This window comes from Phalacrocorax aristotelis, chromosome 3, assembly GCF_949628215.1.
Source record: "Phalacrocorax aristotelis chromosome 3, bGulAri2.1, whole genome shotgun sequence".
Taxonomy (NCBI): domain Eukaryota; kingdom Metazoa; phylum Chordata; class Aves; order Suliformes; family Phalacrocoracidae; genus Phalacrocorax; species Phalacrocorax aristotelis.
In genome coordinates, this window is record NC_134278.1 from 89,623,909 (window position 1) to 89,648,159 (window position 24,251).

A 24,251-nucleotide genomic window follows, 5' to 3' on the forward strand; every position below is an offset into this window, starting at 1 on the left:
AAACAGTCAAAACTGCAACATGCTCATTCGTATGAACAATGTCATCTCTGGGATTGTTTTTACAAGTAGTTACTGCCCAATGTGATCAAACCTAAATTTCTACATATATTCCTTGAAAATGTAGTATCTTGATTTTTGTATCTTATATTTCACAGCATTACTGTACTGCTGAATCCAATGCCTCCACATTCCGTCTGCCTTCTTATTGGTTATGTGCCAAAACATACAGTTCTTTCTCTTAAGGGAATTATTCTGGTTCTTAGTGGTTTGTATATATTTACTTCATATGGCTAGAAACGAAAGTATATTTTTAGGACAGGAGTTCTGTAGAGTGAAGAGTGGGATAATTCTCATTAGGTCTGTTTTAAGTCCAGTCGTACTCACCTGGGCCCAGTTTGGAGAAGGGACTATTGAGCCATGAGCAGATGTTTATATTCCTTTGTTTAGATTTCAGCTTTGTGAATCAGCTTGTGTATTTGCATCAGGGCCTAGCTTGAAACTCCAGGGCACATCACCAACGCACTTTGTTTACTAAATCAATTGCAAAAAGCAGGTGCTGAGGGGAAACAAAACAATCCTGCATTTGTAAGAGATAGAGCCTGTTCAGAAAAGACCACAACTGCATCTTTTGAGATTTGATTTCAAAATGCATTCACCACTGTTTGCTGTTCCTGATCTGAAGTTTGATCATTGCTTAATGTTAATTCTGTTATATTTGTGCTTTCTCTGTTTTCCCCATGGCTTTTCTGTGATAGCATTACTGTGTATAGTTGCTCATAGTAAGATTTGTCCTGACTTAAGCTGTCCAAAATGTTGGTGTTTAGTTCAGCCTAATGGTCTCATTTTCTCAAAAGCACAAACAGATACACATCATCAGAGGGAGACTTGGTCACTTCTAGGACCTGGATGTCTAGCTTAGTCACCTAGCTTTCTAAAAGCTGAAGTTAAGAGAAAGAGCTTTCCCAGTCTCCTCTGTGTACCAGAAATGAAAACGCTTCTTTAGCATTTCACTGTACATTGCTTCTCAGCTCTTGAACTTTGAGAATGCTGATTTTTTTTCCTTTGGTAAAAGTTTGCTTTAACGCTTTGACATTTCATTCTGCTAATCTGGTGAGTTAGCATGGCTCTTGGATATTGGGATTTGGAGAGATCTGTCTGTTTGCTTTTCACTTGCACCAAAGATTGATTTTCAGGATGTAGCTCTTTACTGCGCAATTGAAAAGGTGAGTGTTGCTAGAAATATGAACAGTGTCAGATAAGAAATGGTTCCTTTTCTGGCTGCATGGATTTTTGAGGACCCACTGCTTTGTAAGTTTGAGATCTGTCTTCCATGAAAGTTAGTGGGACTTCTGCACAGTTTCAGGGTGTCAGAATTTTTCCCGTTGGCAACAATCTGGAAGATGCATATTAGGGATGTTCACAAACGTGCCGTTTACAAACACGGGATTCAGTAGACTCAGTGTTTTGATTTCATTGCTGTAGATTCACCCCTCTCTGCTCTTTGACGTTAGTCTCTGCTTTACTTGCCCTCATAAAGCGATGCTGTTTGCTTGCTGATTAGCCTGTAATTTTTAGACACCTGCTGAGTTACAGCGTGTTGTATTTATTCTAATACAAGGATAGAACAAATTATAGTTCCACGTATGGGGAACTATATTTTAAAGGAAGTGGAAACCCTCTTGGCTGAGTAATTAGATCCAGATTTTCCACCCAAAAGATCACTGGGTGAGAACACAACCAAACAGTGTGAACTTTGTGGTGCGTTTTTTCAGGTTGGTGTTATTTTTTTCTGCTTAGAACTACCTTTAAAAGATCTCTTCTAATTTTTGGGAAATACAGTCTTTCCATTGTTGCTAGTGTGTTTAGATAGGTAGAGATAATGAGGTATAGCCAAGGGTTGGATGTATCATCTCCCTCCCAGGCCTCTAAAGGTTTGCTAGGCTGCAAACGTGTTCAGCTACCCTCCAATGTGACTGTGACCTTTTCTCCCCTTGTGAATCAGTAGCCGAGCAACACAATGTGGGTTTTTTTTTTTTCCCTCCTTCAGACTGATCATATCTCTATAAACATTAAGACAAATTTATACCCACTGGAAGCCTTCAGGGGCTGGGCCTGTCAGCCTTTCAGCTGTGTTGAACTTCCCAGCAAAAGTTAAAATCAGCAGCTATATCAGTGCCACTCATGTTTGCTGTACTGACATCATCAGGACCGCTTGCAGGGAAATAAGAAAAGGAGTCAGTCAGCTGCAATGCGTGTTCATGTTTTTCTCCAGTTTTTTAATTTAACTGTGGCTCTAAGGCACTTTCCATAGTCCTTTAGGCACAGGTAGGTTGTGTATTGTGGCGGTACTAGGTTAATTGTGCCCAACTGGCTACACCAAAGTAACTTTTAAAAAACCCATCATTTATCATTCCAGTTTGTCTTCAAGCTCACTGCAGCCAAGCAGCAGGACCACTTTTTTCAAGCTGCCTACCTGGAGGAAAGAGATGCCTGGGTGCGGGATATCAAGAAAGCAATTCAGTGCATAGATGGAGGCCAAAGGTTTGCCAGAAAATCCACGAGAAAGTCTATCAGACTGCCCGAAACAATCAACCTGAGGTTTGTTCCCATAGCTCTGCTCCCCCAGTTACGTCCATGCGCAGGCAGTATGCCAGATATATAACACCTATGTCTGGAAGAGCTATGAGCATGTCTGTCCATGCTACCTCTCAGTTTCACTGAGACTCCTTTCTGCATGACTAACGGTTTCAGAGCATACAATGTGGCAGAAATAAGCTAGTAGTCAGAACTGGGAAGATAATTTTTAATACATCATCTTTTACCAAAACATGCTTATTTATCAAATTATTTTGCTGATAAGGAGATTTCTGAGCACACGGCAGTGCAAAAGGAGACCCCAGCCAAAGTGTGATTCTTCCAGGAGAAGCATTGTACAATATATAATTTACTGCAAAAATATTTTAAACCTTTTGTTTGTTCTCCAGATAAGCGCTGAAGTTAGCCTAGTTTTTGGGTGGTGAGGGGAGAGTGTTGCCTGCTAGAGAACTTGGAACTGGCAAAGGGAGAACAAGAGATAAAGGGCTCACAGAGAAAGCCATCTGTCAGTACTTAAAAAAATTAAGGACAACTTACTTTTTGCCTCTAAGCAGTAAATACCAAGATACAAATGAGCCTACAGTGCTCCTTACAAGACAGTAAAACTGCACAGGGTCAAGATCCAACACAATCTGACTTCACAGGCTTCAGCAGAGGATCAGCCTGACTAACAGGCCAAAGGACTTAGCCTGTGACACTTAATATTCATCCTTCTTGTCATTCCAGAGCTCCAAGGAATTAGAGTTCTGAGCAAGTGAAAAGTGGGCAGGAAGAAGTCAGTCACACCAGTGTTCACTGAGGCTACTTAAGGCTTCTGAGAGCATGCAGGCTTTGGAGATGTCAGTGACAGGTTTTCTGCTCAGCCAAGGACCTTTGGGGGAAAGTAACGCAAAGCAGTGAGCTCCCCTATTGGTACTGAGGCCGTGGGGCCCTGTGAAGATGCCTCAGCAGTGGGTGTTCCCCTGTTCCCACTACAGTCACCACAAGCTGTTCCATTCTCAAAATATGAAACTGTCATTTGTGCACTCCCCCCTCTGCTCCTGCAGCTATGACAGTGATGTAGTGAGGCCTCCAGGCTTTGCAACGTAAAGTTTTCAGGAGATTAAACTAAGCCATGGTATAGCTCTGCAGAGGGCAATATGCCAGCAAAACATGAAGAGCCTGTGAATGACAATAATATTATTGTACAAACTGGCTAAAGCTTTCTATTTGCTAACAGTTTCTTTGGTTCTTTTTATGCACAGTGTTTTGTACCTCTCAATGAAAGATCCTGAAAAGGGAATAAAGGAGCTGAAGCTGGAAAAAGATAAAAAAGTGTTCAATCACTGCTTTACAGGTAAGGAGCTCTTGTCCCTCTTTTCCATATAATAAAGGAAGTGCAGGGCTGAGAGGGTAAAGGTAAAACAGCTTTAAGCACTGCAGAGCACTGAGAAGTTTGAGAAGAAAACCTGGCAGATGTTTTCTTGACCAACACAGCAGGTGCTGAAAGGATGAAGCTGGAAAAAGTGTTCAGTTATGGCCATGGTAAGCAAGAGGAGAGGAAGAAATTTAACCAATGCCAGAAGGATTGAAGTAGACCTTTGTAGAAAGCTGCATGAAACGCTGAACTCCAGAACAATTACTTCTTTCTGATTTTTTCATCAACAAACTGTGTCACGTTGTAATTCCTGTCCTGCTCCAAGCCAAATCTGTGGGTGCTAGAGTTGAAAGTCACCCTGTTCTGACAGCTCTGTGTCAGTAACACAGCAGCCTGGAAGACTGCCTTCTCCAGGCTTGGCTGTTTTTCATACTGCTCCAGTCACTGTCCCTGAGGCTTCCCTGCTCTCTTTTCCCTCAGGTACAATGTTCAAGAGTTGTACTAGCCCCTACCATCAGTCGGATTGGCTGTACCTCACTGGATGACCCAGGCACCTTTTCAGATTAGCTCTCTGCATTGTCTTTAATAACATCTTTCAGGAGATTGATGAGTAAATGGAATAGGCTTGTTGCCTGTGTATTTTTAGGCTTTTGTGTCTGTCTTTGCTTGTGGCTGATATTGTTTGTTCCTTTGTAACCAGGCACCTCTGTGATTGACTGGCTGGTGTCTAGCAACTCCATCCGAAATCGCAAAGAAGGTCTCATGCTTGCCTCTTCCCTCTTGAGTGAAGGCTACCTACATCCTGCAGGTGATACATCCAAGGCTGCTGCTGAGGGACTGTCAGACACCCCCTTCTTAGATCTCAGTGACGCCTACTATTACTTTGTGAGTGTTGGTGGGTTTTTTTGTTTGTTTTTTTTTTTTTTTTAATTGTCCTAGACTTGCTGATGTTCTGCTTTTCTCAGGCTTCTTGTTGGCTTTCTTAAGTCCTGGAGGAAAGATTATATAGAAATGGAGAGATCTGTGTTAATTGTCTTTCTCTACATGACACTTGTAATGAACTGGCTCACTTCAGTATCTGTAAGCTGGACGTGTTTCTTTCTGGCACTCTTCTAAGTGTGAACTGAGTGCTGAGATCAAGCTGGGTGCTTTTTAACTTAGATTTTGTTCCTGGTAATTTCACCAGTGATCAGAATTTAGCCATCAGTTCCCCTGATGATTCAGTGGAAGGGAAGAGAGTAATTCATTATCATGGGGCTTCTCTGAGTGGTACAAGCTACAAACCCATTTTTGTGCAGAGGTGTCAAATCTGACTCAGCGTGTGTGCACTCACATGCAGCCTGTCTGTGAGTGGAGAAGCAGAAGTTTTTAATATCTGCTAATAACATCTGTCCTGGGTAGCTTACCCAGTCTTTTTAATTTATTTCTTTATATTTTGTAGATCGATTTCAAGAACTTCTAATATCACAATCACAGTCAAATACTGTTTTAAAGATGTTTGGTTTATGAACTTAGGCTAACAAAAAAGTATGTCTTCTGTCAAGTAAAATGCTTAAATATTACAATTCTGTTTATATTTACGACATAGAATCACTCGACTTCAGCAAAATGAATCTCCGATTACTTCATAGGTTCTCCTAGAATGTGTCCCTGGTAGGGAGACTGTTACTGTCCAGCAATGGAAGCAGAGGCACTGCTGTTGAAGGCAGCTTTGTGGCCATCACAATTCCCAGCTACCTGGGACACCTGCTAGAAGCCCATGTATGCTCTGCTTGCTTTCAGCTTGTTTCTAGTTTGATTCAGTGCTGATGTGGTGTGAGAAGACCACAGCAGGTCAATGTCTGACTTGCTATCATAGAAGTAGGTGGCACAGATGTTTACTCTAAGCTGTACAAATGGTTACCTACATTTACATAATTTGAACAGTGTTAAGGTTTCAGTAAGCATCACAGTTTATCTGGTGTGGAATGGATGTGATGCATGGATTCTGAGACAGCCTATGCTCAGTGCGTGCATCACAACATCACAGCTATAGAAAATTGTGAATTTCAAAAACTAGGGCTAGTTCTTGTTCTTGGAGAAGACAGCCTAGACAGAGTGTTCCTTCTTCCCAAATTCTAGATGGTTGTGATGGATGGAGGAAGAGGAGGGTCTGTTGGGTGCATGGATGGCCAGCCTGAAGTGTATTTGTTGTGCTGTCATTGCTTCATATGAAGTGCTGTCTGTGCATTTAAAAACCTGTGAGGTCATGGGACTGAGGCAGCCTGTCCTTCATGGAGGAAATGTGACACCAAGAATCTTGGAGAATGGAGGCACTGACATATACACAGATGCTCCAGCTCTCTTCAGATGCCCTCACACTCCTTGGTGTAGTTCTACCTCACATTGAAGTGCTTTCATGGTGACTTGGAGAGCTCCTCAACTTCACTGGGAGATTTTTCCAGTAAAAGGGTTGATTTTTTGGGTGCCAAAAATCAGGGCGGAGGGAAGCCAAAGAGAAGCCAGATTTGTACATGTACATAAACATTGCAGCAGCTGTGTAACTTCTGAATTTTCTCTTGTGGTCATGCAGCCAGACAGTGGGTTTTTCTGCGAGGGAAATTCTAGTGATGATGATGTGGTCCTGAAAGAAGAATTCAGAGGCATAGTAGTCAAACAAGGATGTTTGCTGAAACAGGTCAGTACTGCACATGTTCCATCCTGTCACTGGGATGATGTTGCATGCATACAAGATCGCCCTTTTGCACCTAAAAGCTTTAGAGAAGAGAGAAACTAGCCTATGCCATCTCCGCACTTAACAGGTTTCACCTCTGTCCCTCTTGCCTTTGCACAAAGAATGTTTGCTGTAGCATGGCATTAGGGCTTTCCCACAATGTTGCAAGGTTTATTGCTCTTATTATGAAATAAGACAGTTCATAGTTTTAATTAGCAAAGAGTACTAAAGTAGGAGATGTGACAAGTCATTGGTACAATTGCAGAACTGAACTCAGGTAAAAAGGCTGCCAGTCCAGTGTCCCTTTGAACACACAACTGGATTCAGTTGCCTGTTCTCACAGGCTTTTTCAGCATACCTGAGCAAAGGAGCCCTTTCAGTCACTGAAGTTTGATACTGTCCCATCTGTAAGACAGAAGATAACTGTATGCCTTCCTTTCCAGCAAAACTTTTAAGTAATACAGTGAATGTCATGGTAAGATCATTACTTCTTGAGTCCACTGCAAACAGATATTAGTGAACTGAAGGCAAGGCCAGGATTGTTCAATGAATAGAATAGTTCAGTTCGAAGGGACCTACAATGATCATGTAGTCCAACTGCCTGACCACTTCAGGGCTGACCAAAGGTTAAAGCATATTATTAAGGGCATTGTCCAAATGCCTCTTAATGCTGGCAGACATTGGGCATCGACCACGTGTTCCAGTGTTTGATCACTCTCTCTGTAAAGAAATGTTTTCTAATATCAAGTCTGAACTTCCACTGTTAAAATATCCATTGAGAGCCTAAGAATTTTTTAGTGGTGCTCACTTGTATTTCTCTTACTCAATCAGATTACTCAAAAGCAATGGAAGAAATCAGATATGTGTCTTTCTGCTAACTTTAACCCTGTCATATTAATCTCTGCCTAGTTAGTAAGAGCTTCCTTGCAAACAGTGTAGTTAATTGAGAAACTAATATTTTGAAATGCTGAGAGGAAATTATTCATGTCAGTCTTCCACCAGTTTTAGTCTGGATTTGGTCACTCTGAGTGAGTTGTGAATCATTGCTTGGAAGTGTCACTGCTTCTTCTGAGAATGCCTGTTTCCAAGACTGAAATGACAGCAGGTCTAGATTTTCCCAACCTGAAAGCAATGAGGCATCTACATCCATATTGGAAGGTGATGTTATTTCTACTTGACCGTCTCAGCCACGAACCCTCTCCAGGGTGCTTGAGACAGTGTCATGGTTTAACCCCAGCTGGCAACTAAGCCCCATACAGCCACTTGCTCACTCACCCCCCAGGTGGGATGGGGGAGAGAATTGGAAGAGCAAAAGCAAGAAAACTCATGGGTTGAGATAAAAGACAGTTTAATAGGAAAAGAAAAAGTTGTGTGTGCAAGCAAAGCAAAACAAGGATTTCATTTACTACTTCCCATCAGCAGGCAAGTGTGCAGCCATCTCCAGGAAAGCAGGGCTCCATCATGCATAATGGCTAGGAACTGTTGGGAAGACAAACCTATAACTCCAAATGTCCTCCCCTTCCTTCTTCCCCCCCCCAGCTTTATATGCTGAGCGTGATGTCATGGTATGGAATATCCCTTTGGTCAGTTGGGGTCAGCTGTCCCAGCTGTGTCCCCTCCCAGTTTCTTGTGCACCTGGCAGAGCATGGGAAGCTAAAAAAGTCCTTGACTACTGTAAGCACTACTTAGCACACTGATATTTTAGTTGTTGCTATCAACGTTGTTTTTAGCACAAATCCAAAACATAGCCCCATACTAGCTACTATGAAGAAAATCAACTTTATCCCAGGTGAAACCAGGACAGCCAGATAAGCCTTTTTGTTGTTGTTGTCTTTGCAAGGAGAGAAGAACCTTCAGCTCATTCTTGCCAATAGTTCAAGGTACCTTCCTGCAAGATGTTTTGCAGCCATGTTTTCTGGCAAGCCTCGAAGCCCAGATCTCACAGTCATCATATGAATGTTATAGCTACCAGACTATAAGATGTGGTTAGGGGAACCTCCCATGTTGAAGCTGTTCTACTTCATACAAAAAATAAACCAATTTGATAGCCCAATTGTTTTGCAAAACAGTGGGATGCAGAAAGGCCAGGTTCAAGTCCTATTCCAGTGAATATTTCCTGTCCAAAATATTCAGCTTTTTCCCTTTTATATTTGCCTGTTATCTTGTATGTGGGTAAGCAGACTGTAAGCGCTTGCAGGCAAAGCAGTTCACAACATTCCTGTTTTTGAATTTTCCTAGGGACATCGGAGGAAGAACTGGAAAGTGAGAAAGTTTGTTTTAAGAGAGGACCCTGCATATCTTCACTACTATGATCCTGCTGGAGTAAGAGAGATTTGGTTCCCTTCCCTGTTTGTTTTAAAGCTGATGCCTTGTAGAAGTATCTGAATGGAGTATTTACATGGGAATGTGTGAGAGGAAAGACCAAGCAGGACAGTGGGGCTGTTTGTGCTCACAGGAAAAGCAGAGTAAACGATGGTTTCTGGGACTGCCAAGTCAGGGTGGCAAGTGCCACCCAGACATAAGAACAGGTGACATCAAACTGTGCTTTCACCTGTGATTAATTAGAATTAATGTGTGCTCTCACTTGATTAAAGTTAACTAGGTCATAAGTGCAAATGAACACAATACAGTGATTTTGCAGTTTATAATTGAGGTATTTTCTGTGTCACGCTGAGACATGGCATTCCATTTCTTGTGTAATTCTAACGGGCCAAACTCTGCCCTAAGAAAGGAAGGAGCATTGCCATGGGTAAAACCTGCCTCCCAAAAGCTATCATTTGGGTAGATTCAGCCCACAAGTTTCATTTCATCCTGCATTGCTGCAGGAGCAGTGCCGTTGTGGGTTACAGGTGCTTTATGCTGTGCCTGGTCCCCTTGGCAGAGGCAGCCTAGACACACTGGAGAATCCCCACCTTGCCTTTCCTGCTCCTGGCATTCCCCCCCCGCCAAGGGCTCAGATGTGTCAGCTTATAGGGACTCTTCTTTGAAACATATGCCAACAAAAATGCATCTTCACCTGTTCTTTGGTTTTCACAGTCCCAAAGTGCACAAGAGGCCAAACTGTAAATACAGGTGTAGCTGGTCCTGCTGCTTGGCAAGAATACTTCTAAGATCTACTCTTCTTCTAACTAATCCTTTTTTCTATTCACTGTGACATCAAAATAAAAGTTACAGTTGGCACAAGGCGCTTATTCCTCTTGTACCATTGTTCAGGACGTGCTAAATACTCTGCAGATCCTGAATTCCAAATCCCCAAAGAGATTTCCTATTTATTTGCAGGTCTTCCCCCTATCATAACCCCCACCCCCCATGTCATACACAGACAGAGGATCCCCTGGTTTCCCAGGTTACACACTAAGTCAGCAAATGTTTTTGTTTCCATTCTGGAGTTGTAGCCAAATATTAACCTGTGAACAGTTTCAGAAGTTTTGCATTTCATTTTGTTTTCCTGTCCTCACCAGGGAGAAGAACCACTAGGAGCAATTCACTTGAGAGGCTGTGTGGTGACAGCAGTGGAAGATATGCCAGACTGTAAGGAACCATATTGAATGAGCTGTGTAATAAGTTTTTGGTCCATTCTTTCAATCTGCCTGAAATCACAAGTGGTGTTTACTCAAAAGCAATCTATATGCAATTATTCAGTAATTTTTCTAGTAACTAGTCTCTCTATTGCTGTCTTAATTACTGGAGAAGTTTACTGTGGTAAACGTAGCAACAGGGAATCTTGTGTTTTGTCAGTTGTTTAGAGAAAACCTGTCAAAAGGATGACACCATCCCTATGTTTGGTTAACTGGCCTTAGACAAAGTAAGCTGAGTTTGCTCTCTTCAGTTGATAAATTTGGGATGGAAGCTTTACATTAGAAATGATTATGCCAAAAAATTACTACTCTTCACATTCTGTTTCCTCCCAAAACCAGAAGTTGTGGGAACAGCAATGGTTAAGCATTGCTGCAAGGAACAAGAAGCACTCATTCTATGCATTCTCCTCTCCATGGGACAGGCAGATTATCATAACCAGCAAGAAAGTCTGTTGGTATCTCAGCACCTGTGTAGGCTGTGCTGGCAGATAGAAAAAGAACCTGAGATTCTGGACGTGACATGAACTTAAACATCTCTTTTTTTTGTAGCTGGCAAGGCATGGGAGGGTTTCAGGGAATATGACCTGTCTGCAGGATTTCAGACTCTTCCATGATTGGAGATCAACTAACCAGAGACTCCTATAGGTGAAACATGCAGAATTCATGGGTCATTTCTCCAAGAGATAGACCTATTTCATTGACCCAATTTTGCAATCTGTTTGCCTGATCAGGCACAGCTGTAGAAAGGAAGAAACATTGTAAATACAAGAATTCATTCTCTTATAGCTGACTTCCTTATTTTTCCCCGTAGCCAAGAAATATGATGTTGACAACATCCTCTTTGAAATCATCACAGCAAATGAAATCCACTATTACTTGCAAGCAGCCTCATCCGCAGAGCGTACAGAGTGGATCAAAGCAATCCAGGCAGTTGCTAGGATTGGAAAATGAAGATGATCTGCCAGCAAGAAGACAGACAACTGAAATCAGTTACAGAAAACAAAACAGGAATTTTATAATTTCACCGAAAGAAAGCAGTATCATCCAGAAAGGCATCCTAAGGCTTGTGGGTTGGGGATTGAGGGTTGATAGTAAGTTTCAGTTCTATAGTCGGCACTAAAAACCTAACATTTTTCTACTTGTATTATTGTAATATTTTACTAAATTACAGTATAGAACATGCCATATTAGTGCATGCTGCTTAGAGTAATCAATCTACTTTGCGAAGGTTGTACATTATACCTTTCTCATCTTATATTTTTGTCTGACTGTATGTATCAAACTTCTAAGTCTTAAACTTGAAGTAGGAATTGAAGATCAAGATAATGTCAGATTCTGCATGTAGACTGTTCTTGATGCAGACTGATGTTTCTGAGTGCAAGTAAACTTCAAAACTTTTAAAACTCTGTTCATAGATCTAATAAGATACCTTACCCTTAATAATTCTTATTCAGATTTCTTCAGTCTAAAAATAAATCTGGAGCTAAAGCTTCTCTTCAATTCTGCTTAATTGTACCTGTATCTGAGCTAATGAACCTGAAGGTCTTTTGCCTTAGTATTGTATATCACAAAGAAAACAGCCTTGCAGGGGCAACAGGCTGGCAGATACTGCATCGTCATGTCCATTTAAGACATCCGGAGGAAATTGGCTTCTGGCAGGCATTTCCAGTATCTCATGCAAGCTGACAGGATCATTAAAGCCTGGCCTGTCATTCTGAGGAAGGAAGACTTGTGGCAAAAAGATACCCGGTTTGCTCAGCCTGCTTTCTTGATAATTGCTTTGTAGTTGCTGCTTATTTTTGCTTTCAGAGCCTACTAACCCAAAAATACCGTATGGCAGAGGAAAATAGAACCCCCACCCCCCCACCCCCGACAACAGAAACTTGCTCAGCTTAGCAAAGGAGGGATGCAACTACCAATTTTTAATAAAACTAAAAAGTTTTACCTGTCTTTGCCCTTGTCATTTTCTCACATGCCCAGTCAAGGGTACAGCTGCCTACCTGTGAATGGTATTTTCTCTGGTAGATGATGCTAGTCAGTGTGTTTGTGGAAGACCTCTTACATTTGTACCAGACTATATCAATAGGGTCTCCAACCTCATAGATAATTCTTTTGAAGATAGATCACAAGGGTCTGTAGGTGTGTCTGGTTCTTGGTGGAAATGGGAAGACTGGAAGTATTATATGTCTGATGCCACCCTACCTACGTTTCCAGCTATAAATGCTTTCATTTGCCCAAGATTGGTACTGGGAGTGACTCCAAACTATTCTTCCTTTTAGTCAGGGTCTCACGCATTTCTTGACATCAGTAATTAGCTCTGTGTTCCAGGGTGAATGTGCTCTAGTCCATTTTTAGACCAAGGTCTGACAAGAAAAACAATACATGTCACAGACCTTTCTCTCTGATAAGCTCTTCTCAAGCGATGAATTGGGGACCAGGGTTATTATGGGGCTAGTTTTCAAAGACACATGGTTTCTTAAACTCATGGCAGTGCTTTTAAAAATCAAAGTAGGTACCTGAATGCTACCAGCAGTCTGACCTTAGGAACTGTGCATGAGATGATAACAATTGTCACAACCCTTGAACTGAGTCAGGGAAGTCGCTAAGGAAAGAGCTACTGGAGTGGAGACAAGGTGGCAAGGACTATTGTAATAGATGTGCGTATATGAGAAAATAAAAAGGTTAGTTTTACATCACTACAATTTCTAGAGGTAAAAAATAGATCTTGTCAAGGGAATTTGGTATTAAAAAGCAACTATGAGTCTATTGTAGGTGACGAGGCCAGCCTAGTTGCTCAGAAGGCATGGAAGAGAACAGGCATGTATACTTAATACTAGCTCAAGAGAGAACAGGCCTAATACAATGAACTACTAATTGGAAGAGATAAAATAGAAGAGCAGACCTTCATGTGCCATGCTTCCTCCATCTGTTTTCACCCTCTAACTATTTAAATCACACTTCTTCCATGCACTCGGTAATTACCACATCAACATCAGTTCCTTTTTTGGTTATAACATGAATTAGTCTTTTTTTGTAGACTAAAGGACAGCAAACTAAACTATTGTGGATAAGGAATATATTTATAATCTTCAATTACTGTAAGACTTGTATGATATAATCTACTATAAAGATTCTCTTAGGTTTGTGTTTGACTTGCCACGTCTTATACTGAGCAGTTTTCCCTCCCCTGGAATGCTGATTGCTTGCTTACTAGAGTCAGGTTTTCAGGAATGTTTATTAACCATGCACCCACAAAAACACCCATGTAGACATGGAGCTCCTTCTTCCATGGTTTAAAAGAACACAGGACAAAGCAAACCGCATGCACATACGCTGAAAAAATAACAGCCACAGGGACTCTAATTGCCCAACAAGCTTTCAGCCACAGGTGTTACTTCTTATAATCTAATAAACACCACATATGGAGGTAGTTCTGTCTTAATGTGTCTCTAGCAGTGGTTTCTAAGACCTGTTTACTTTCCTTGTGTTGTGGCTTTGTTCTGAAGGATAAGGCTAATAGTATTTTGTTGCTAAATGTAGTTATTTTTGTGCTGTTCTTTGCAGTGTGCTGTCTTTGCTTTTTACTTGAAAGAATAGTTAACAAAGTGTTAAAGGTCTACTGAAAATGTGTTTTTAGTAGAACAGCAGCTTATTGAGGAATCTTTAATCAAAGTTTGTTCATAAAGAGGAAAAAATAGTTAAGGTCTCTGAGGTATAATCTAGTGTGTGCTGTCAAATCTCTTGTTTTAGACAAAGTGTTTATTTGCATTTGTTCTTGCAACATTACAGTTAATTCTTCACTGCAGTAATACTGCTTCTGTCTTTGTCATACAGCTCACTTTATTACAAATGTTAAACACCAATTATTTCCTTTTTTTCCCCTAATTTGTCCTCAAATAAGTCAGAAGTTATTTTAAGTTTAAACAATTTGCTTCATAGGGCTCTGGATAAGTGCTTTTTATTGTTTGTAATGTACCTCTATTTGTTCTGAGTTCAGGGTTGGGTAGCACCAAAACTAAGACTCCTGAAAACTTACCTTAAATAACCTTTTTGGTGAGGGCCAGAAACGTTTTAGTAGGGTGGGGTTTTTTTTTGGGGGGTGGGGTGGGTGTTGGAGTTGGGTTTTTTCTTTTTTTTTTTTTTTCAGTTTTTACCTTTTGAAACTGCAGGAGATTATAGGAGGAACTTTAAAAAGCAAAAATTAGTAGATAACAGTCCTCTGCTCTTTGTTGATAGATGGTATTTCTGTGGGTGCCTTCATTTGCGTTTTGAGAAGTGCATGTATTTTTGTTTGTGAACTGTGGTTTTCTCACTAATGTATAGAGATTTTGCCATGTTCAGTGTGAACTTCTGTGTGCGGTAGAAGACTTGAAGGGCTTCAAATTTCTGTCTCCCATTTGGGTTTCCTGCTGGCTAACGGGGATGTGGGCTTTAGTCTTCTCGCCAGCCACCTTCCTTGGAGGAGTTTTTGGGTTTGATAGCTTTGGCAGCCTGAGAAAACAGCCTGTGCCAATAAATAATGCCTAGTTCTTTAGCCTGCCTACTTGAATAATTTTTAAGTAAATATATTATGCTGAGTTTGTCCTAAAATAAATAAAAATGCAATATGTATGCTTGTGTTAGTAACATGCCACAATACGCAAGAGGTTCTTTTCAAAAGCTAGGATAAAATAAAATGCAAGGCTGTTTGCACAGCCTCTGGTTTGAAGGATTATTTCTGGATTATATAATTAAGTAGTTGCATAGTTATATTATTTAGCCTGTAAGATGAGTTGTTCTTGGTGTATAAAGTGTCAGATGTTTGCCCTTGAACATCAAGCCACAGGAAGGAAATCTCAGTCCTGCTTCTTGTGAGCAATGTTGACAGTAAGGGGGTCTTTCTCTCACTTTCTAACCCTTTCTCTGCTACCCAGGAGTGGGGTTCCTGAGTGTCTACCTCCTATCTTTCTGGCTACTTGTGTGACACTAAAGAACACAAAGTTGACTCAAAAAGCAAATGGTTGAGGCAGGATCAGTGTTCTGACCAGTGAAGCACTGGTGCCTTTCAAGATGACATTGCTAGCCCACCACACGCAGCTCAGCTGTTCAAGACAGCCTTGTTGTAATGAGGAGCCTTTGCAATGCTCCCACCTATCTTCAGCAGTTGCTGGATTGGTGTCTGAAAGCAAAAAGCGCCTTTTGCCAGCTCAGTGGAAGTAGCTTCAGTATGAGAATGAAGCTTAGTCCTGGCCAATCTGCAAAATGAAGGTGGCAGAGAGCTGCCATCTGTATCTGTGAGTTGTTTTTGTTGTGTGGGATGATGATATAATTGAAGTCTGAATGTGATGTATGAAGAATAATTTGAATGTGGTTACTTCATCACCTTTTGAAGGTATTTTAGGAACTGCTTTACCTCTTAAAATGGCAGCTTGGTGATCTGCAAGCCAAGCAAACAAAAAATACCCTTGAAGAATCTCTGACTGAAAACAAGTTTCTTCTTTTGTTGTTACTCATGAGACTTCTTGAAATAGAGCTTCTCATTTGGCATCAAAATAAATATTTTTTTTTCCTGGATTAGAAATAGGACTTCCTGCTTTGCATTTAGAACCAAAACTGTGGCTTTCCATGCTTTGTTTCTGGTTCTTCTAGATTGCTTAATTTCTTTTGCCTTTCGTTTTACTTTCAGAGAGAGTAAAACTGCCTATGAAAGCTGAGGAAAATGCTGCTTTTCACACTTCACTGGACTTCCATTTTAAGTGTAACAGAGTATAGTAAACCTCTTCACTGCCCTGCATAGACTGCGTTTTTTTAAGATGGCAACACATTTCCCTCTCTTTCTCCATCCCATTAAAAGCTGACTGAGAATGAGAGAGGAAAGGAATTGAAGGCAAATGCTGATGAAACTGATGAATTTTTTGCTTCCAACAGTTGAAAAGGGGGAAATTATGTTAGTATTTTTTTAAAGTTTGCCTTCAGAATGTCTGTCACCAAAATCTTGAGTATCAATAAACCAGAGTGATCAAGGGAGAGGAGGAGGAACTGGGATTGACTAGTTTAATTAAAAAAAAAAAAACAAACCGCCAACAAAGTCTAAAACTAGATAGCCCAATGTGCGCCATCTTCAAACCCAGATATTAAAAAGACATTGAGAACTTTCTTCCTGGCTTATTGCCATTAGCCCCTTTCCTGTTGCAGACTGATAGAGTATCAATTATGTATATCAATGTACAATTAGTCGTTTTATGAACCTGCTTCCACATTATAAGGACAAGTCTGAAAATCCTTTCTTAAGCACCCAACTATATAAAAAGAAAAACAATAAGCTATCTTTTTTGTCCTTTATTGCTTCTATGTGTGTACATAGGTGGCCTGCTTTTGAAGGCTTAAGTTGTTGTATCTCCCTAGTATGTGATAGTGAAAGTACGGTAACAAAATCAACATGTATGCATAAGATATTTTTGTATAACAGGAAGAGTTGTTTATATCGGTGTTTTTATATGCAGTTTTCTGATTAATAAAAGGAAGTATTTCATCATTCTGGTACATAAGTGGTAAAATAAGGTTGGAGTTTTTTTAACTTAATATTTTTACTTAAAGGCTTTTTTTCCAAAGTGCGTCTTCAACTTCCCCTTTCTCCTCTTCCCTCCACCCCACCTCTTTCTTCTGAAAGCTATTTTGACCTAAGCATCCTAATCGAAAAAGAGAACTTGTGGCTCTGCTTTTTAGGCCTCATAGAGTGGAACTCAGATACATAAATGCCTAGTGGCATTTTAGATGTGCTACAACATACCACGTGGTCTTTAGTCACCCCTCTAAAACAGTAAAACCTTACTTGCATCTCCTCATACCTACATGCTCTGTATAGATGTTTGATTACTTTATGGGTATTGAGTGCCATTGTAGCCTCCCTGTTGAAGCATTTGAGGAGCCCCTAGCGTTATTATTTCCAAGTACATGTGTTGATAAGAGTTGCATGTTAGAATGGCTTTGAAGAGCAGCATAATTTAGTGGTAAGCCACGTTAAATGAAATTTGAGGCATGTTTCTATTATCTTGCGAAACCTAGGTGTTAGGACCTTCTAGCAAAATTTGTACAGTGCTTTTGTTCTTTAGCATTGTGACAGAAAAATAGTGGAAGCTATTGAAAATATTCCTCAGTTGAACAGATGAGTAAAGTTTTCATGGGGTATAGTCATATTTATTAACTGTAAGATGCTGCTGCTGCAAAGAATATTTGCCTTTCAACTTTTTTCCTCTGTTAGGATTAAAGCCTTAAGGTGGCTGGTTCGTTTGTTTGAAGTTTTCCCTCTGTTCCTAACTTGCTGAACCTATACCCTCGCTTCAGCCTTCAAGTTGAATCCTCCAACAGATAGGTGCTAGCATGTTGTGGTCTTTTGGATTTGGTGCTCCGAGATGTCTAAAAGCAACATTTAGTGACTAATGGTGTTCAGTGGCATCTGGAGAAGTCTTTGTGAGGAGCTTGCCGTGTGTGGCATCTCAGCAACAGAACAGCCTATTCAGTCAACACCCCTGTATTGGCCAGCAGCAGCTCCTTTGCCTGTTAAGAATTTTAAGAACTGTGTATTAAAACCAGCATGTACCGTTCTAACAATATTTTTAAATGTGAATCAAAAAAATCCAGTGTTGTACCTGATTGGCATGCTTTAGCAGGCTGCTTTTTATTCCCCTCCCTGCTTTGTAAATCCATGGTTGCTGGACATGGGGTGTGGTGTTGTAGAGGATGATTGTGAGGAGTTAGTCAGCTGCAGACAATTGCCCTGGTACATAGAATTGTCTTCTTGGTTTTCATCTTGGTAGGTCCCCAGGATGTCTGAATTTGCTGTCCATTGTCTTCCTCTTCCACCCACAGTTGTAGCTTGTGTTTTTTTGGTTTACCAGAATAGTAGAAGTGGGTCTAGCCCTTAGCACTTGGGCCTGAAAAAAGTAAGACAAACCCACATGATCAGCCCCCAATTCTTGGCATTGTTGTGCTGATCAGAAGCCACTGCTGACTCACAGTGTTAAATGCAGCAGTTGATTTCTTCCATGGCTTTAAGGACAGACTTTTCTGAACAAGTAATATGCTGAAAAACAACCACAAAGTGTCAGGATACTCTTGGGAATCTGATATATTTCTACTCAAGTTCATTTGGAGAGAAAATAACACCACCACCCCCCAAATCCTCCCATCTATATGCATTTATTACCTGTCAGCTCTCATAGGCTGAAGCAGCTAATCCCAGTCCTGAGCCCAACTGTTCTGTCATCAGTTGGGACTTCTCAGAGATGAACAGGATAGAGACATGAAATGTTAGTGCCTGCCTATCAGAAGAAACACATCTTTTGACAAAATTAGCTTTAAAATTTGAGTGGCCTAATGAAGAAAAGCCTGTGGTGATTAAACATCTTATGCTTTCTTTTTCATTTAGTCTGACTCTTTAATGGCAATGGCCCAAAGCCACATCCGGCACCATGATGAAATAAAGCCACACTGTCAGCTCCTCCCTTCAAAAACGGAGCACTGCAATACTGAGTAGTTGCAAGGAAGGTTCTAACACCATAGGCAGTTTTGGAAATGCAGAAATAAAATGCTGACCTTAGGGGACCTCAGGTTGAGCTTCAGTGCTGGCATTTTGATGTCCAGCTGTGTGCAGCAGCTCAGGACATCTTGTGCAGCAGGAAAACTGTTTTTCATTCCAGAAGCCTTGCTGGTGAAAGCCTGTGTTGCATACTTGGGGTGTGTGGGTGGAGGACATCCTATTTGCTCTGCACCACACAAGCTTTGACTGCTCTCTTAAAAGGTCTGTCTGTCTTAGGAAAGCTGGCTCGGCAAGAAGGTGAAAGGCGGGAAGGCCGTGTGGCTAATGGGATGACTGGGTGATGGGTACCGCAGGCACAGTTCTACAGCTGACACCTTCTGAGTAGAAGTGGTGTGTGAATGTAGTGGGAAGGTCGATGGCGTTTGGTAAAGTGGAACTTCCCAGTTCCTCAGAAACTTATGGGTAAGAGAACTGGGCACTGGAGCAGAAACATGGTTTCACTAGCCACTTAGGTGTGAGGCTAGCTCATGTGTGTCCTGTGGTGGTAGGTGGATTTCACATGCATGGCCTTAGGAACCGAGGATGCTCTCTGTGAAGGGATACCTATGCATTAGTGCTAATTTAGCCAACAGTGTGATCTTCCTGTTACTGGCATTTCAGTGGTTTTTGCTTGCGGGTAGGAAGGGGAAGAGATGAGCCCAAACCAGCTGGTGTAGGAAGTGCCACTGTTTGGAGCAATGGACGCTGCTGGGGTGTCTTTAAAGGGGAGAGAGCACATTCAGCCTGCAGTGGAGCTGAGATACTGAGTAGGTGGTACAGGGGCAGAGGGGGGCGGAACAGAAGACCAGAACTGATGTAATAAAATCTCCAGGGGGAATTAAAACCTGTAAAGGAGGGGCTTAGAGTAGGAAGGGGAAGCAATCTTTGTTTTTGTGAGAACTTGTACTTAAATAAAGTATATAAGTTGGTTTTCTTCTTTCAGTAATAGATTTTCATGAGAAACACCACTGCTACTCCAGATTTGAAGATCCAGGCCTTCTTTAATTGTATAGCTGAGTGTTTAACTCCTGCTGTGTTTGAAAAGGCACAGCCACCTGATCTGGACAGAGGCAGAGGCATGACAGATACTGGTGATGTCTATGCTCATATAAGACTGGAGAAAAGCTACAGCTAAGTGCACAGTGAAACAACTCTGTCAGGATTTATACCAGGGTAATTATTCAGTTTTAAAATTGTATCCTGAGACAAATATATGAGAACTGACAGCTGACAGGAGGAAAGGATCAGAAAGACAGGATAGAAGTCTAGGAGTTACAGAGGCTGGAGGTAACAGGATGAGGCTGGGTGAGGTGAAAGGTGGGGGACTAGATCCATTATTGTGCACTTTTCCTGTCTTATGATTAATAAATTGGGTATTTCTGGGGTGATAAGAATGTACTGCTAGTATTATTTTCTTTATTAATTTTTACTTTTTTTCACTTCTAGCTCTCTTAAAGTCAGGGTAAAAGATACTGTGAGAAGGGAGTGAGGCAGCACCATCAGTGGAAAAATTGTACTTGGGTGTGGTGGGTTTTCTTGGTTTTTCTTTTTTTAATTTGAGCTAACTAGATATCATCTTAGAGCAGAATAGCTAATAATAAAGGAAGCGGTGTTTACAATTCATTGAGCTTTGTGCTACACCTACTATACTTAGCAATGCTCTTTACTCTGAGTTATGCCTCAGCCATGTTTGGCAGCAGGGTGATAGCAGAAGCTTCAGTAAATTTTGGGTACTGCATCTATTTTGGCTAACGTAGTAGTTGTCCCACAAGAACAGTGTCAACTCTTTTGGCATCTTTATAAAACCTGGTGCAATGGGGTCCTGATCCTGGGACTAACACTTACCTCTAAGGAATAAATTACAAAAGATGCATAAGAAACATTATCCAATCATTGCATCGTGTCACACAATGTTGTTGATGAGAAAGCTGTCTCAATGAGATATGCTACGCATGATTCAGAAAAGGTACTGGTGCTTATGAACTGAAAACCTGTTCTAATGGGGAAAATGTAGGAGGCTGAGGAAAGTGGATCAGTTTTGCTGACACCCATTGAATGCTCCAAACTAGAAAAGGCATCTGGTAACATACTGTTCTTGGAAGCATTTTAGAACTACCAATTTCACCTGGCTGTTCTGTTTCTTCCTTGGTCTGTAGATATGGGCACCTACAACAAAACAGCCTGTGAGCCCAGACACTTGCAATAAAGGGGAGTAAAAGATACTAGATATTTTCACCAGGTATTCTGCAATGGTTATATAATTGTGAGAAATAAAAATGCATAAGTTGGAAGCAAATATAAACTAATGGCTTGTTTAACCACCAGCACTATCGAACAGAAAACGCTACTGGATCTTAGCCCAGAGGACCATGGTCTGTACCTCTAGAGCAAAACTGCTCTACTGCTCCATCTAGTGTTATTGGGACCCCCGTTAAAGGTAAGCGCTGGGCCTCATTGAACTGAACTTCGTATCTAACAGAAGCCTGATCTAGCGCTATTGAACTTCATGACAGGTCACTTCTATCCTTACGTTGCCACAAGGTCCTCTGCCAAAGTCAGCAGTAGTTGATTTGAAATCACTTCATATTAACTAAGTTTCATAAGCATGGTAAAAGTCTTTCTATAGAAGATTGATCCCAGACTGGTGACTGAATTTTGTAGGAATACCTCATGCAATAGGGACCTTCCCAGGGTTTTCCCACTCACTTTATTCTTCAGTGCAAAGTAGGTAGGGAAAGGAATTAGGATAATAATAAATTGATTTTGTGGTCACTCTTATGTTGAGTAAGGTGACAGGCATCTCCTCTTTTACTAGCAGCAGGTTTTAAAGTCAATGCCAAAAACCAGTGCTAGTAAAGCAGGGTCTGTGTGATACAAGATTGTCATATAGGAAAAAATGGCGTTTCTGAATGTGTTTTAGCCTGACTACAAAAATACATGAGGTTGTGTTATCTCATATGGTTATCCGAGTTATTTTGTTTAAAGTAGTAATTTTGCTCTACTTCTCATCGTGCAAATGACTAAAATGCATAGCTAATGGCAGAGAGACTGTTAGTTCTGTGGCTGCTTCAGTCCTGCTCATCTGTGAGTCCCAGTCCAGAAATACCACAGCCCAGCAGTGGAAATGCAGTGCTGCTCAGCGTTAACACCTCTGTGGATATGAGTTCAGGTAACATCATTGAGAGGGCTCTGAGATGGGCACTGGGTATGTTCAGCTGATCCTGAGGTGGCTGCCTTGTCCTTCTCTTTTCTTTCCAATGTCTGGATTTATCTCTCCCCCAGCCTTCCTTTGTGGGCTCTCATGTTGTGCTGCTGATATGATACATGGCAAGTCAAGCACACTTTTTTTTTTAAAGTCATCTCTTCCAAAACAAAAAGTGCAAATTGAAAGTACGATCAATGTCTTTTTCACAATACAGCAGAACATTAAATTTACAAATATAAAATTACAACTGAATAGTCTTATTTAGAATTTTACAGAAAATTCATCAGATAAAGTGCAAAGACATAAATTATATTTTTGAGAAGGTTTCATCATGTTTGCAATCACAACTGATTTTGAATGGCAAAATATTTACAGTTTGGCAGTCTGAGTTGTTGATAGAAGGTTCTTGAGTTGTAAGAACCAGCACTGGTTTCTCATCTCTCAAGTTCTGCTTCCAGGATTTCTCCCCATGTGTCGACATCCATCGGATACATGCTTTTCTCTGGCAAGCTGTTCTGTGAAGGAATGTTGCTGTATTTCCCACTCAGCCATTCTTGCTTCACTTTGCTTTTCCAGTAGTTTCTCAGTAATGTGATCTGATGGAAAAACAGACAGCTTGAATCTTGGAAATGAACTGATTTAAGTTGCATTCAATGCAAGTTAAGTTTTGGATTGGAAGAGTAATGCTAGAAAAAGGATTTGGAATGTGTCTTTGGATATCTAGATGCTACGCCCAGCAAGGTGCAGTCCTGCCAAGAGGTAGACCTTGGTCTACTTCCAACTTTTCTGTTCTAAGTTGGGTGGAGAATTGCTGCTTGCCTCAATTCTTTGAGGGTCAAGGTAAAAACCCTAAACCAGGAATTTTTCTTCCTCCTTACTCCTTAAAAGAAGTGCCTTTCACTTTCTCTTCCTATGTAGGTTATTTGTGACCTTTAACTCTTGTTTGGGCTTTAGTGAAGAAAATGCTGACTTGGTGCGTTTGTTGCTTCTGCTTCAAATCCCCACCAGATAAAATTATAGAGATCCAGTGCAGGGATTTCTGGAAATTCCTGTGCAAAAATAGTAAGACCTGTACTTTCAAAGGGCAACCACTACCTACTTTGTGGCATACTGAAACAACTCTACTGAAATGTGAGTGTCCGAAACTGGGTTTGGGTTTTTTTGCTGCTGCTTTTCTCTTTTCACCTCTCCACCACTCCCCTGCTCTCAAACACCAGCTAAAATGAGGTGGTGATCACCCTCTAGCTGGTCCAGAGCAGTAACTGTGAAAACCACTCCTTTCCTGATCTACCTCAGCTTGCAGGCTGGATTTGACAGTGATGGATCTTCCAGCATGTTCAGCTCCTAACTCCTCAGCAGCTGTAACTGGGAGTGTGTGTGGAGTTTCAAAACAGCTTCTCAGAGCTCCTCCTTGTTTCCTCTTCTCTACCCCAATTTTTTTTTCTCCTGGATGCATGTCACTCAAGGCGTATTGAGGCAGAGCTACCCAGGATGAATTTCCGTGAAGTCATTCCTCACCAACCAAACTATTCCCACAAAATATAACCAGAAAGCACACGCTGCCTAGTGGTGGTACATCGTCTTCTACCCCCTGGCTCTGTCTACTGGGATGTGGGCTTTCTTCCATGTTACAGCTGTGCAGACTTTGATATGATGAATATCTGTGCTGAGGCCATGTGGGGCAGCATGAGGACTAAATGGGGTGTGCCAGACCAGCCAGACGTGGTCCTGTGTAGGAAACAGGACAGCCTTGCCTTCCTCTCTGTGTATTTAACCAGACGTCCAGCTGTTGGGGTGCACTACCAAGCAACACTGTGAGTACAGTGGTTTTTCCCTTAGCCTGGCACAGATGAGATGTGTGGATGTAATTTCTTTATATATTTCTATTACCAGTCCAAGAAGTCTTAACGCTGCTGGCCTGACGTCACTGAAGTTAAATTTACCTTCCAGGAATATCCATTTCCTCGATCGCAGTCGATCTCCCGCTGGCAGACAGCCCTCACGCTCAAGCAGTGGTGCCTCCATAAGTGGTCGTTGCTCTCGATGACGCGGTGCCAGCCCTTGCACGTCACGGCCGCGTGACACAAGCTCTCAACGTCCAGGTCGCTGAAAATCCGAGAGCTGACTTCCGGAGGGAGGAGAGCCACGAAGTCGGCCGGGTCTCTTCTTCCTCTTCCTCCCGCCCTCTCCCGGCCGGCAGGGCGCTCCCCCTCCATCCCCGCGGCCTCGGGGCGGGGACGGCGCTT

At 41.5% G+C, this 24,251-nt stretch overlaps 2 protein-coding genes across 6 annotated transcripts in view; one reads left to right on the top strand and one right to left on the bottom strand.

The window, feature by feature from the left end:
* PLEK (pleckstrin) overlaps nt 1-12,193 on the top strand; it is a 69,158-nt gene extending 56,965 nt beyond the window's left edge. For all 5 annotated transcript variants that reach the window (XM_075088428.1, XM_075088426.1, XM_075088427.1 and 2 more), the window contains 7 exons: nt 2,417-2,598; nt 3,840-3,931; nt 4,653-4,837; nt 6,525-6,629; nt 8,904-8,987; nt 10,127-10,196; nt 11,055-12,193. In XM_075088428.1, coding sequence (XP_074944529.1) covers nt 2,417-2,598; nt 3,840-3,931; nt 4,653-4,837; nt 6,525-6,629; nt 8,904-8,987; nt 10,127-10,196; nt 11,055-11,194 — 858 coding nt within the window. In that variant the 3' untranslated portion in view covers nt 11,195-12,193. The remainder of the gene's footprint in view (nt 1-2,416; nt 2,599-3,839; nt 3,932-4,652; nt 4,838-6,524; nt 6,630-8,903; nt 8,988-10,126; nt 10,197-11,054) is intronic.
* Nucleotides 12,194-21,480: 9,287 nt separating this feature from the next.
* FBXO48 (F-box protein 48) lies at nt 21,481-24,221 on the bottom strand. The gene is made up of 2 exons (XM_075088433.1): nt 23,949-24,221; nt 21,481-22,601 (listed from the first exon to the last, which is right to left on the bottom strand). The coding sequence occupies exons 1-2, from the start codon at nt 24,219-24,221 to the stop codon at nt 22,440-22,442; spliced, it is 435 nt and encodes a 144-aa protein (XP_074944534.1). The 3' UTR covers nt 21,481-22,439.
* Nucleotides 24,222-24,251: the final 30 nt, after the last annotated feature.

What these genes read in the sequence shown, in the direction of transcription:
- FBXO48 (XM_075088433.1), bottom strand. Translation starts at nt 24,221, where the DNA reads ATGGAGGGGGAGCGCCCTGCCGGCCGGGAGAGGGCGGGAGGAAGAGGA. An exon ending in GAAATGGATATTCCTGGAAG is followed by an intron (nt 22,602 to 23,948) that starts GTAAATTTAACT and finishes TTTTTCCATCAG; the next exon opens with ATCACATTACTGAGAAACTA.